The 15,310-nt window shown below is 33.1% G+C and overlaps 2 protein-coding genes across 4 annotated transcripts; both read right to left on the reverse strand.

The window, feature by feature from the left end:
- Positions 1-1,368: 1,368 nt before the first annotated feature.
- LOC111005772 (transcription factor MYB92-like) lies at positions 1,369-2,957 on the reverse strand. The gene is made up of 3 exons (XM_022277400.2): positions 2,702-2,957; positions 2,475-2,604; positions 1,369-2,389 (listed from the first exon to the last, which is right to left on the reverse strand). Exons 1-3 carry the CDS (start codon positions 2,832-2,834, stop codon positions 1,609-1,611), a joined length of 1,044 nt encoding a protein of 347 aa, XP_022133092.1. The 5' UTR covers positions 2,835-2,957; the 3' UTR covers positions 1,369-1,608.
- A 7,577-nt stretch (positions 2,958-10,534) lies between these two features.
- Positions 10,535-14,153, reverse strand: LOC111005588 (Mitochondrial substrate carrier family protein). 3 transcript variants are annotated; one of them, XM_088118151.1, is made up of 5 exons: positions 13,270-14,153; positions 12,548-12,851; positions 11,982-12,084; positions 11,617-11,888; positions 10,535-10,862 (listed from the first exon to the last, which is right to left on the reverse strand). In XM_088118151.1, the coding sequence occupies exons 1-5, from the start codon at positions 13,734-13,736 to the stop codon at positions 10,788-10,790; spliced, it is 1,221 nt and encodes a 406-aa protein (XP_087974277.1). In that variant the 5' UTR covers positions 13,737-14,153; the 3' UTR covers positions 10,535-10,787. The 3 variants fall into 3 exon arrangements, with proteins under 3 accessions (XP_087974277.1, XP_022132838.1, XP_087974487.1); XM_022277146.2 differs by having other exon boundaries at positions 11,617-12,084; positions 13,270-14,145; XM_088118361.1 differs by lacking the exon at positions 13,270-14,153 and adding an exon at positions 12,934-13,147 and having other exon boundaries at positions 11,617-12,084.
- Positions 14,154-15,310: the final 1,157 nt, after the last annotated feature.

Raw genomic sequence — 15,310 nt, forward strand, 5'->3', positions numbered from 1 at the left:
AAGCTGTTGCGAATAATTTTCAACCAAGAGAAATAGAAGGGTCGAATCGTAATTATGATCAGTCCGCTCTTGTTCTTCTTCTCCACTTGTCTGCAACTTAAGTGGTTCTTTGGGTTTCTATGTCAAAAAGCTCACTCACTCTCCCCGGAAAAAAAACCAGTTGCATGCGTGTCACATCTGAACCTCTGATTGGTTTATTTGTTTACGTACTTTTCTTCGATCAACTCCATTAAAACTTTGAAATATACGTAGATGCCTCTAGTTTTCAGCTTGTTTCTGAGTTCGATTAAGGTTAGATTATAAATTTGCCAACTTTCAAGATTGCTACTTAGTTAAAACAAAAATATATATATATATATATATATATATATATTTAATAGGTTGTTAAAATTTCAAGATGGTGTTCATTTAATCTCTATATCATTTATCATGCCACATCGGTATCATTTAAAAATGATGTCGGGTTTACTAGTATTGAAAAATTATTTACAAATAAAAAATTGTGGTGTGGAGAGAAGGAATAGTACCAAAGGAATAGGTACTTTTGCAGTACCATATATTTCTGGTCTGCTTTCTAGATGTTTTTTGAAACCACTGATGTATGCAATCTTTAGAGAAAAATGTTTGCTGGGTTATTGGTTACTATCCAATTATCCAATTTTTTTTTTTCTGACCATGATTAATTGTTTGATAAGTAGGAGAGAGAAACGTAGAAAAATAGATATCTTTTAATTTTTATTTTTCAAAAAATCAAAAAGCTATCCAATTTTTATTGTTGCTTAACCGGAAGATGAATGATGAATCAAAAAGCTATCCAATTTTTATTGTTCTTCTTTAAATAAAACATTAAACCAACATAATTTTTTTTCTTTTTTGAGAAAAAATAACATTAAACTAACATAAACTCCAATAATCCTGACATATGTACGGGTATGAGGACAGTGTGCATACTCCCAAGGTATAGTGGCATAAAGTCAAAGAGTCGCGACTCCTGGATAATTAAAAAAAAAACATAATCAATCACCATGTGAATCTATAAAACCTAAAATTTATAACTTTAGGGAGAAATAAAAATCTTTTTAAAATTTAAAATATCATAGGGTTAAGTATATATAGTCAGACTTATTAAAAAAATTTAAAATAAATACAAAATAGGCAAAAATTTAAAAATTCCAAGACTGAAATTTACCATTAACAACGTTTAATTAATTAAAAGAGTAGGTCAGCTGCTGCAGGTTAAGTTTGGTGAATGATTAGTATAGATTAAATACTGATTAATTGGGACTTTGAAACTAACAGACAAAAGAATGGGCAAAAAAAAAAAAAAAAAGAGAAAAGGTTAATTTCTACAAGATATTGAACAATGGGAAAATTTTAGTTTTGATCAGAGAAATAACATGGAGCTCAATCCGAATCCTCTGCCATTTGTTGAACTGAAAACACTAGAGAAAAATTATACACAATAAACAGAACTTTCTCACATATATATCTGTATGTATGGTAAAATAAATCCTCAGGTGTTGTTTTATATAAACTATACTCCACCAGCACCACGATGGTTAATTAATTAAAGCATTATATATATGAATATGTAATAATTTTCACATTCTAAAGCGAAGGAATATCATGAAACAAAACGTCTTCAAGGAGGAGGTGGTCCGGCCAAATGGAAGCAGAGGATCCGGCAAAGCTTGAAGTGCTACACGCGTCGCCATAATTATTATTGCTATTTGAAGCGATCGGGTCGTTAATATTCAGGTGCGGCGGCGGCGGCGGCGACGGATCAGTGGAAGAAGAAGGCAGCTGCCATGGTGAATTAGGATCAGAATTAGCAGCATCATCACTCTGCCCACACACCATCTCCTTGGGAATATTATTCAACGGCACCGTTTCGTATCTGTTCGTAACATTAGTGGGAATTTCCAAGCTTGGCAAATGGGAAAATGGGAGTATTGAGTCAGTACCAAGTTGTTGGAGAGTGGTTGCTGCCGCAAGATTAATATTATTATTATTGCTATGACTTATTGGGTTTTCCAACAGAGGAGAAGACAGAGAGTTGATCAAATTCATGATTTCAATTTCAGAAGGATTGTTGTTCAAGGAAGCTGCGGGAGGCTGGAGGAGATATTGAAGGTACTGAAACTTAGCCATTTGAACGGCTTCTGCTTGCAGTCTCAATGCCTGTTCTTCCCACGAGGGATTCTCCATGAGCTCTTTGAGACTGGCCAGCGCTATGATGTGGGGCAAACTGGAGAATATGTCTGTTCGAGGACGGTGGGTCATCGGATCAAAACCCATCTGAATTAGCTTTTTCTTCAAGTGGGTGTTCCAGAAATTCTTGATTTCATTGTCTGTTCGTCCCGGTAGGTGGCTTGCAATTGCTGACCACCTTCAAAAATAATAAACTTATCATCATCACTACAAGTTATTAACTTAAAATATCTAAAGAGACATATAAGTGGTAAAAATTTTACTTGTTTCCAAGGACGGAATGGAGATTCAGAATGGTTTGCTCTTCTTCTTGAGAAAATTTGCCCCTCTTTATATCTGGCCTTAGGTAGTTCGTCCACCTCAATCTGCAGCTCTTCCCACATCTGTTCAGCCCTGCAATCCAATCAAATCAAATTTAAATTTAATACTCTCCTTATATTTCGATTCATGGTAAGTAAAAGAGGCGTAAAGGGGTTTGAAAATGGCGTACCGGCGAGTTTGGGGAGGGCTCTCCAGCTGCCATGGCCATGAGTTTGGATGTGTTTGACGAGTTTCTGATCTTCCTCAGGGGTCCAAGGGCCTTTTTTGAGACCACTCTCGTCACAACAAGGGCTTCTTCCCATTCCTAGCTATAAATGATTCAATCTCTTCTTCTCTTCTTTCTTAACTAAAGTTTTTGTTTTGGCTCAGCTGCCTCCTCCATTCCAACCATTAACCAAAGCCCTTCTATATATACACTCGTCGTTCCCACTTCCCCATCCCCATGGAAGGCGGCTGACGTGCTACTTCCCCATTTGCCACCAAAACTATTAAAATATTTTTCCTTCTCGTGTGAAACCCCAACAATGCCCTTATCTCCTCTTAAACAGGTCCTAAAGGAAAATAGTTAGTTCCTTCATGAAGACTAAATTTTATCTTCACCCGGCTCGTTATTTTTTCTAATAAAAATCTATGTTTTAATATTTATTTTAGTTGTGAAATATTTAATTATGGGGAGATCAAAAAACCAAATTTTTCTATATGTAAACAGTAGTTGATGGAGGGATTATTATTAATTAATTAATTAACTGTGAGAATGCAATTGAGTGGAAGTCAGCATCAGTGGGACAGATGGCACGTTGTGATTGGTGAGGGAGTGGAGGCATTCCATGCACGCAAACGAGAGGGGGCCATTCATGGGCGTCACCTCGTTTTTAATTTGCATGGCTACAGAAAGTTTGCCCTTTAAACTTTTACGTAAATAATATCTCTCCATGGCCCAACTTACGAATTTTTCAGGTTTATATTAAACAGAGTTCCACTAAAATTTGGGCATATAGCTAGCTAGCAAAACTAATAACAATAAATATTAAATAATTTAATTAAAGTACTAATAATTAATTATGTGTTTTAAAATGTTGACGACAAAATCGAAGTTATGTTATGAGAGAGAGTTGATTTCAATGTAGGGTATCTTCTGGGGCTCTTTTAATGTACTTGCATATTAATATTTTAAAAGTTGTTGGGTTACGGTAAAAAGTTTGACGATTTTTTGGGGGTCTTCAAATAATGTAATCGGTGTAAGAGTGGTAAATTCAATATTTGAGGTGAAGGTAAACCCGGAAGAAAATAAAAAGAAAAAAGTTGAAAAAGAAAAGGGTGAGGTGAGGAAATTATATTAATTTTATATTCTATACGAGCTTTTGTAGATCGGAACTCAACTAACTGCTACAGATACGGTGTAAGAATACTTTTTTGTTTTCCTTGTGATTTTGTTGGTGGCGATGAAAGTTGAAACGCGGTTGCTTATTGCTTTGTGTAAGAAAAGAGCCTACCTATCGATTGAGTTTAAAAGTAACCAATTACCGACCCATCAACCAGTAATTTATATTACAATCCAAGGTCAACCCTCTCTCTCTCTAGAATCTTCCCCAACTGTTACTTTACTCTCTCTCTCTCTCTCTAACAAGTTTAAAACTTCATAATTTTAAATGGCGGAAACATGTTGTACCATAAATTTCTTAGAATGGCTTATGGTTGTTTGGATTGAGCAATACTGTAACCAAATAAGAAGATTTGAACCAAGATCTCATAATAGATGATACCACAAAGTCAAAGATCCTTGCCGCTACACCATCTACTAGGAGACATGTCTCTTGATAAATCTCAATAAATCTTACATATCTTATTTTTGTTCTTCTCCCATTTTTTCTCTCTCTCCTACGTACTCTCACTTCTTCATTTTTCTCTCTTTTGCAATGCTTCACTATTTTTTATCTTTGTGTTTTTTAATTTTTTTATTTCAATTTTCAGAAAATCACAAATACCTCTTTTTTTCTTTCAATTCATTGTAACTTTTATATTTAAAAAATGTTGAGAAAAAAAGATCAACGAAAAAACAAATATTTTTTCTTTTAAGTTCTAACTTTCTATTGTATGTACCTTTAGACTATGAAAAACATATCAAGTTTGGTTTGTTGCAAGGAGAACATAAAGAAATTTTATTTTTTTTTTGTAACAATGGAAAAAAAAATTTCTTGAAACATCAAATATGTAGTAGTATTGAACCGATACAGTAAAATTTCCTCAAAGAAAAAAAAATTTGAATAAAAAAATACAAATATAAAAGAAAAAAATGAAAGGGAGTTATTGGAGAAGAGAGAAGATGGAGATGAGATGTTATTGGGAGAGAGAAAAAGAGGAAGACTAAAAATATGAGATATCGAGATTTAATAAAATAATTAAAACAAAAAAACAACTTATTAGATCACATGGATGTGTTCAAGTTTTTTCCTTTAAGTCTTGATCGTAATTTTAGTATTATTATAGACTATACTAGATCAAGACCACCCGGACTTGAAAATAAGAGGTATGATTTACATATGGGTTCAATGGCAAATGCTTCGACGAAAATCTACACACACAAAAGATCTGCACACTTGTATAGTGCTAAGCCCAACACACAATCTAATGTTTAAATCGGACAAAGATTTCAATTGAAAGTAGTCAAGAGTATGGAATATGCAACTACGATAATTACACCTATAATAATAAAGAAAATTATGTCATATTAAATTGTTATTAAACTCAAAGAGCTTAATTTAAGTTAATAATAAGGGAATATTTAATATATCTTTATTAAAAGGAGCTCCATAAAGAAGTGATGTGGACAGATTTTGACGAATGAGGATGCTGGTTAGAGAAAAGTTGGTGATCAAGCGAACAAATCTAAAGTTTTGGAAATCTATTTTGATAACCTAAAAGACGTATGGATTTCTTGAACACCCAAGTTAAATCCATGGCGTCAATGACATTTGTTGATCTTTTCGTCCTTTTCTTCCCTGTCCTCAATCACTATGGAATATGCAAATCCTTTCTTCTTCTTCTTCATCTACACACTCTAAATAACACAATTATTTAACCTCGTATTTGTTCTTCTCCATGAATTTGATGTTCATTTTTCAAATATATTACAAAAATTGAACAATTTATTTATACGATTTAGCAAAAATTCTCCACACTTTAATCCTAATTTTCATTTCTAAGTTAACTTATAACAGTAGAATGACAATACAATTGATGACAGAACACCCTATCAATTTAGGGTTTACAAAATTAATTAATGGGGGTCAAAGAGAAGGAAAGAAGAGGGGACGAGACCCAATTTAATTATATATTTTAGCTCGAGTCCAACTCCCTGACCTCATTTTCTTGTCGGCACAGAATTTACTTTTGAAAGAAAACCAAATAGTTTCTCAAATTTTAGATTTTCGGGATCCAAAGAGCAAGAAATTAAAAACGATGACCCAAGTTGATTATTTCCTTAATCCTTATATTTCTAAAACACCTTTTCTCTTTTACAGAATTTAAACAAAGATTTTTTTTTTCCGAGAATTAATGCCGCCTGGTTTAGCACTTTAAATCCCTATAATTAGAACTTGTCTGAACTGAACAACACAGTAATCAGCACACGACTGGTTCGACCCGTAGCCATAGATTTATACATCAAAATCATAAACCAAACATCAAATTTTTTTCCTCGTACATAAGCTTTTGCTTCTTCCAGTAGGGTTTCTTGTCGGGTGGACCATGAAAGTGCACCATATATTTAATTTGTGTGTTTAAAGAAAAAATCAAGTTGGTCATAACTGCTGAAACAGTGAAGAGTTTTAAGAGGAGAAATAGAGAGAGGAAAGTCATAGTGTCAGCTAAACAACTGATTTGCTTGCTGGGATAAGTTTCTACCCAATACATCTAAATTTGGACTTTGGTTGTCTCTCCATCCACGTGTATCATTTTTTACCTTTCTATTTCCATGCAAAACTAAAATCGAAACCCATATATATTATATTCCATTGGTCCTCTTTTTTCTTTTAATTATATTTTAATCAGCTAGACGAATATTTTATACATTTTTAATTAACTTTTTTATTCCTTTTTTTTTCTTCTGGTTTCGTGTAAGGAAGGTTAAATGAAAGTAATTTTAAGTGTTGATTTGGTTAACTTTTCCACATAAAACTACACATTAAATTGGTATATGCAGCCTCTCTTCGGATAATATATTTTAGTCAACTTTTTAGTGGGACAAACAGTCAAATTTCTTAAAATAAGTAGTTGGATACGTAAAGAGAATGCAAACAAAATTTCACATTGACTAGGGAAGAATATGATCTATGATATATAAGATAATTATCTCTATTGATATGGGATCTTTTGTGTGAAATAAAAAACAAAGCCGTGAAGGTTATACATAAAACAGACAATATTATATTATTGTGGAGATACTTAGATACTCGTACCATTGGCAGGACAATAAGCTACTAATTAATATTCGAGGTATGGAATTAGTTTGTAAAAAGATCTTGAACTTGTCACTCTAAGGATTTGAATATATATCATTTCCGGAGATAAATTGAAAAATACTTTTAGCATAAAAAAAGTTATAATTTAAGAATTTATTTATGTTTTGTGAGAGAGAGACATTTTCATATTTTGAAGATGAAAGCACTAAATCGATCATAAGTAGAGAAAATAAAAAATAATTATATAAAATCTTGAAATGGGTTTTAATTTCTTTTATTAAATATTGGTACTTTTAAGTCCCAATTTTATGTTCTAATTGTCTAGATTTAAAAAAATATTTTGAAATTTTTTTTTAAATATAATTGGGATGAGAGAGGCTGGTACTCTTCAACTATGAAACCTACCCAACTGCATCACCACCCCAATTAAAAAATATTTTGAAATATTAGTCAAATTTCAAGGATGAAAATGAGATTTTTGAAAGTAAAATTTTTTTAGTTTAAATTTGTTATGACATTATAAAATTTTTTTAGAGACCAGACCGTAGAATACAAAACTTGTTCGGAAATAGATTAATTTTTTTTGACAGTTGTAATAAAAAAAATAAAGTACCCTTACTTTGTAATCTAATAAACTTTCCAACAAAAAAAACTTACATGTTAGATGACTGATCATACATGTTTTACTATTACCCACCAATGAAAATTTGACAACTTTTCATTTAGAAAAATAAAATAGAATAAATATCTCATTTTCTGCATTTATCTCTCCTACCGTTAAAAATTTTAACGGTGGTTAATAAAATTAAAAATATATCAACCCCCAAATATTGTTTCCTACAAACATGTCCTGCAACAAAAAAAAAAAGGACTGACATTTTTCTAATTAAGCTGTAATTTTATTTTCCGACCTATTTTGAAGAATAATTTCCAAACCATTATTCAAAAATATTAAGATCATATTATTTTGCATTTGAAAACTTAATCATGATCATTATCAATTCAACCAAGTGGGAGAGACAACATAATTAGCTAAATAATGACACAAGTGTTAGACTTCTTGTATTAGGTTAAGGGTGAAGGAAAAAAACACAGCCATTTTGTCGTTGATTTTGATTTGAAATTCTAAATGTTATAACTAAAACAAATGCGAAAATTTCTTACTTTTTATTTAAGTATCTAATTAATCATAATGACAGTCAATTATACTGTAAATAATGTCATCGTTACAGGCTGCTGCTCAAAATTAAAGCAAGAATTCAAAGATTCACTGCCAAATACTCAAACCCTAGCTAATTCTACAAAAACCAACACACCAAACTTTCAACCCTATTAATTAATTATATGTTATTCAATGTTTTTAGTCCAACAACCCTAAACGTATCATTTAAAATTGGAAAAAAAAAAAAAACCTACTGGGATTCCCCTCATTATAATAACATGCAATACACTCTAATCTATGTTTCAAATTAAATATAATTATCAAGTATATAATTGGTTTCAACTTTCATCCCACGTGATAGTCTACTAAAAGTTTTATTAAAAAATGTTAAATCATATACTTCAGAGTTTTTCCTACTGAATCAAGGTTGACCAATGTATTTGTTGGAAATTTATTAGCATATACACTCTAATCTATGGAAAATATCAACATGTATTCTAATTTATTAGCATAAATTTTTAGATCTGTTGGTTTAAGTTTTTAACCACAACAATTTTACCTTAATTCACATTAATACCTCGTGTATCAAATTTCATATTTACAAAAACAAGATTATGATCCTTTTGCAAACCTGACAAATTTTTAAAATTTTTTCACGTGTCTATTTACATTTTTACATCATCTCTTTTTACTCTTTTATGTGGTTGATAGACACTAGTTAGATTAATAGACATTTATCACGGATAAACCTTATTGATATAAACTAGTGATAGTTGTCAATCACTCATTGATTTTTTATATTTTTTGTTAGTGAAGTTGGGCTAAGAGTTTGTTTTTTTTTTTTTTTACTATATTTATAATTTATTGTTGTGGATGTGCAATTAATCCACCATTTAGTAATGTTTAGTTATATTATTTTAATTAGCCGTTAAAGGAAAGAAAAAAAAAAGAAACGTAAAGGTATTGTGAAAATATAATATAAAACTAGGTCCTAAAATGTTTGAAAAATGAGAGCAATGGTGATGAAAGGAGCTTCCTTTTTACACCTCAGTTTTGTTTAACAAAAGAGAGTGAAAATTTTCTCAACCGTTATGCCAACACAATGGGATTAGGAATGGAAATATAATCATCATTGAATTTATGTAGAAGCAATCCTCCACAAATTAAAAAGAATAATTACTATTTTTAATCAAACTGATTAAGGGAAATTAATTAGATTTCTGTTGAATCCTTCTAGATTAAATTGTCTAACTGCCATCGGAAATGACATCACCTAAATTTGCAATGCAACGACACTGAAGAAACTGTGTGAATTTTGACATTATATATATTACTTATATGTCATTGTATTTATTTGACTTTCTTGCAAATTCTTGTATTCATATATCTTTTTAAGGTTAAATTATAATTAAATTCAGTACGTATAGTCTGATGTTTTTTTTTTCTTTTTAGTATTTAGTTTTTTAAAATTTAAAAATCTGTAACTATTCCTTACTTTAGGTTGTGCTGTATTTTATTTGTAATGTTGTTATTAGGACGTGCTCGTAAAAGAATTGAGTATTCTATTTATAGAGTAAAAATTTGCTTTTGAATTTTTAAAAAATATATCTTCAATAAAGATTATATTCAAATCAAAATTAGAAACATGAAGTGGTTAATATATCAATGATTATTTAAAAATGATGGATATTGATTAGTTGAGTATGTATATCATATGAAAAAACAATACAGCCTTCTTTATATGGCATTGGTCAAGTTTGATACCACGTCATTATGTGAATTTGGAAGTCTATTCCATAAATACTCATCAATTTAAATACTTTATAAACTTTGTCTAAAAAAAAAAGTAAATAAATACTTTATAAACTTGTTTCAATTATTCCAAACACAGTCGTCACTCATTAATCAAATAAATGAGTATGATAATACCTACACAAAAGTTCTCACAAATTATGAAAAAGTCACTTTTACTGAAAAAGAAAAAGGAAAAAAAGATAATTAAACATGTAACTCGTGTAATTGCAAGGCACGCCCCCACTTTTGGAAGACTTCTCATAAAAACTACCTGCAAGGACTTATTTAGCCAAGAGTTCTCCTTTATCATCAATTGAATCATTGTCTGAGAAGCTCTTGTCTTACCGACTAACTAATCAGACACGAGCGAGCTCTTTACATGATCGGAGAATGGTAACTAAAGGGCACGTTTTATTCTAAAGAAAAAAGTTGCAGAGAAAATAAATTGTAGTGAAAAATTGGCAGATTAAAAGAGCAATTTAAAAGAGAAGAGGGGAGGGAAAAAAAGGAAAAGTTGGTGGAGTTTGGCTCTGTTTGTGTTGCGGCTGTGGATAGGATACATAATAAAATGAGTAGTGCAAATTGGTAATACAAATAATCGTAATTCCATATACCATTTGAACTGTTTTATTTTATTGACATTCTAATTAACATTGTATCACTCCATTCGAACTTGGAACTCTTTTATGTGGGCACTGTTTTGAAAAATATCACCAGTGCCTCAGCCGCCCCAAACTGAAAAAGCAAGATAAAATGACAAATTAAAATGCTATTTTCATGGCCTGTGGAAGCTTTGCTCAGAACCACTGCTAAGGCCAAACTCAAATGATCATAGATCTTCACGAAGATTCTACTTCAAGGACTATCTTCATGAACTCGTACACAAGATAGCTTATTGCAGCTGATGGTAAAACCTAAAGCAAGGAAACAAAATATTATAAGATTAGATTATAAGATTAAGGCCATAAAATGACAATGATCACGAGAATCAATGGACAACCGATGTATTAATGCTAAACTGAACAAGTGATGGGATCAAAGGAATGTGATAGAAGGGTAAATGCTCAGAAGCAAATCCTATATTTCTCTTCTAGGGAAATTGTTATTCACAAGCCAAGAACAAAAGATGTAAAGAGTGTCTCGAAGAAAAGAACTGAAAGCAACATTCTAATATTTACGGGAAGCGGTTATTGCAGGACTTAATTGCATCTCTTTCACAGACGAAGGACACCATTTTAGAAACATGCATAGAAAGCTAGGAGTTCCTCATAGTTATCAAGGTCAAGTCCTAAAATCAACTCATTTAAGCTAGTTCATCAAATAATATAATAAGGGGCCTTAGAAGACAATCTGATGCCCTCAAATACAGATATGATAGCTTAAACTGGTGCAAACTTGAATGGAAGGGTCAGAAATTCATGCATCTAATGTACATTTCGTAATGGTCGACAGAGTCGTGACCATTGGTAGTTCAGCCATAATGCAATGGAATGTTAGATGCAAATATTCACAGTTCACAGCTGGTAATTAATACTTAGTTCAGGATGCATTTGAGACACCATATTCGTATATAATCTACCAGAGCTATTATTGTATCTAAAGGCATCTAATTGCACAGAGTACTTCCAAGGGAAAAAGGGAGTTGTTTGTGAGAAATCATTGGCGCACCTGTAATAAGCTAGGAATTAAGCCTGCATAAAGAGCAGGGACACCCCCTTGGTTAACAATCTTGACACAAGTCGCAACTGCACTCAGCTTTGTTTCCCTAACTTGCATTTGGAGCTGCCTCCTCACAACTTCAAATGGATATGTGGCAGCTTCAGCACATGCCCCTGCTATGGCTCCATACAGTAGCGTTCTCATCGTACCTAATTCTAGTTGTTCCAAAGCATTCAACTCCTGACCACCTTCTTTCATATTTTGGATTCTTTTCCTTCCTTCTGGTGAATTTAGGTAAGCTGATTTTAGTATATCATAAACACCATAAAAAACTGCACCTGATGGTGCCATGCTTATAATTGAGGGTACTAAACCCTTGTAGAGAGAAAAGAAGCCTTCAGTTTGGATCATGTGGCGGAAGACACCAATGACACCACCCAAGGCTTCCCCGCCTGGTGCAACCATCTTAGTCCGGATCTGCCAGAACAAAGGCCATGAAGATGTTAGGCCTCCAATGGTTAAAGTATACAAGTATACACCACAAAGGGCAAAAAGGAAAATACTACCCCCACGAGTTAGCTACAAAGAGGGTGGTTTTATGCGCTATAATAGAAAGTAATAGATTTGTTTTCGGTGTCTTCTGATTAGTGTGAGTGACGTAGTGAAAGGGAGAGTAGTTATCCTCTCAAATTTGCTAACAATCTGTATTATGTAGTTTGAATTATCGTAACTACCCTTTGGCGTTAATATCAATAATCAATACAGATAACTAACAATTTGATACCAGGACGTGTAACGATCAAAACAACGGATATGCATAGCACGAGCACAACTTACAAAACTCTGTTATGAAGATGCAAAAGCTTCAATCTATGAAATGTAACAATCTGCAGAAAGGAAAACTGAAGGTCAAATTACTACACAAGCAATTGCCACTTACAGTGTCCATAGGAATGCATAGCACGGTTGCAGTAATCCCGGCAGCAGCACCGGCAAGAAACCGCTCAAAATTAGTGGTTTCCTCATTCCCAGACCACCTCATCAACTGATTTCTGTACGTATCATAAGCATAGAAATTGATAGCCTTAAAAGGAGCAGTGCGAAGAATGTTGACAAAATTTCCTTTCCAAAAACCTTTCAGACCTTGAGAAGCTGCTATGGTCTTGATTAGTTCAATAAGATTTTTCTGCTCACCACGAACTATGTACTCCAGCTTCAATCTCTCAAGAGGGGCAACAAAAGTTCTATCATAAAGCAAAGACACCATGAATGAACATGCCATGCAACCAAATGAAATGATATTATAACCAGAGTCCAGACAACAACCTTCGTACAAGAACTATGGGAAAAGGTGGCAATAATAAGATCCTGAGACAGGGCAGAGTAGCTTGCATTTGCATACCGACCCGATTGAAACAGTAAAAATACGTATTCATAGATATGCAAAATGTTGGAGACGTAAAAAAAAGTTACGGGGAATCTCCTCATGACGGCCCAATCAATGTTTTTTGGTTCTCAGCAAATGGCATTTAGTCGAATTAGTTACATTCTGGAAACAGTGATTTCCTAATAAATCATTGAGTTTGAAATGTTGAAACGTTACGCTATTGATTTCATACCTGAAAACCAAATTGGTAAAGAATGAGAAATTGGGAGGCAAACCTTGAGACCATAGCAGCGACAGCTCCGGCCCAGAGATGCTTGGTCGTATTCATAGCACCAGATCCTCCCAATACAGCTTTCTGATCCCTCTCTTCTTCCTCCTCGTCATGCTGGATAGCCTTCTCCACCGAACCTTTATTCCCATTTTGTCCCAAATATTCGTCCGAGTCCTGGATATATTCTCCATTCTCTCCACTCCCATTTGCAGACAAGCTCACTGATAAAAATCCGCACCCGCCCCCATCGGAAATTCCCCTTCCTCGCCGACACAGGATTTGAAAGTTGAGAGCCTTGCGACGACTGTGAGAAGGCGAAAATGAAGCCGACCCAGAAGAGCATTTAGAAGAGATTAGCGAAATGAAGGAAGGAGGAAGGTTGTCCTCAAGAAACAAGCCTCCGAGGAAGATCGCATCAGATGGGTCGGATTTGATCAAGTGGGTGAACCAACACTGGTGCTTTCCCTGCATTGCAGAGGGTTAGGTGAGATCGAAACGAGGGTTAATGGGATTGAAAACAGTGGCAAGGACTTGAGAATCGATGGGTTCAAGAACATTAGGAAGAAGAGTTGGGATTTTAAGAAGAGAGATGAAAGAAGTGGAGGTTGAGCGGAGAAAGAAAAGCTTGAACAAGACGAGAGAATGGAATAGAAAACGAGAAAATTGAGGGGAAGATGGTGACATTAGGAATTTATAGCTGCTGATGCCATTTTCTTGTGCTGCGGAAGACCGCACTAAGCTTTCATCGAGTCGAAGGTGGTTTCTGTGTTGGCGTTCGTCTGTGCTGTCCACTTTTTTGTTATGGTCATGGGGTGGATGCTCCACATATACCCTAGTGTTAAACAAAGGGATTTTTCCTCGAGAAAGGAAAATATTGTCCTTTTTTTTTTACAACAAATAACACAGAGATAAAGAAAATGAATCGACCATTAAGCCAAGTTCATATTATCTAATGAAGATTGTCTTTAACAAGATTAAAGGTTTCATTTTTATATTTAAAAAAAAAAGAATCGCCTTCAACTATATCTTAGTGAAAAAAATTACACTATTTGCAACTAATATCCAAAGAATTTGATATTAGTTCAAACTAATACAAATTCCTAAAATAATATGATATATCAAATAATAGTGTGATCTTATTATATATGATTGGAGCATATCAAAATCAAAATTATAAAGATATCCACCAAATATGAAAACAAAACATATTTTTGTTCGGGTGTATGAGAATTTGACATTCAATCAACCAAACTCTTTGCTGTCACAATAGCTAAGCTATATAACATTTCTACATTTAAAAGCTAGCTCATGCTTACCTTGTTTTTGTTTTCTTCAATGATGCTAACTATAAGTGGATAATTTTTCTGTCTTTTAGGAGTGAAAATGAAGTTTTCTTGACAATAATGAAGAAATGTTTATTTTTTCTGAAGTTCTTTGTATATTGGATTGATAAGGTTGAGAAGGGATGGAGGTTTTCAATATTTTAAAATGTCACTTTCAAGCACACGCAGTTCACTATAATTTATTCACCACATCGCTACAGAGAACAAAATTATGGGTTTTGTATGAATCTGGCTGTAGCTTCCTACCATCTTTTTTGTCCATTAGCTTGGCTAGTGGCTTGGGAGCATCTGGGATATAAGATTGGTCATGGGGCTGTGACAGCAGCATCTATGCCCTTCAAATTTTACCCATTAAACGACCCTAATTTTTTCTGATCAACCACGACATGAACCAATGCGAGCTGCCTCTGACCGACCAGATTTAAGTTTGATGATTATGTTCTAATCATTGACTAAAATATTCCTCCATATTTTCATGATATTGATATAAAGAGGACAATCGATATTATTTTGTAAAATCATAGAAATGTTGACAAGAAAAATCCAAAATGTATTACAAATTTTGACAGATGTGTCCTCGATGGGGAATGTAAAGATTTAAATCTTCATTTATTAATTTGATTTTTTTTAATGACGGAATTATTATTATTATTATTATTTTAAAGGATTATTATTATTATTTGAGAAAGAGAATTTGAATTA

Source organism: Momordica charantia, assembly GCF_013281855.1.
Source record: "Momordica charantia cultivar OHB3-1 chromosome 1 unlocalized genomic scaffold, Mcharantia_2.0 BLBB01000001.1, whole genome shotgun sequence".
Taxonomy (NCBI): domain Eukaryota; kingdom Viridiplantae; phylum Streptophyta; class Magnoliopsida; order Cucurbitales; family Cucurbitaceae; genus Momordica; species Momordica charantia.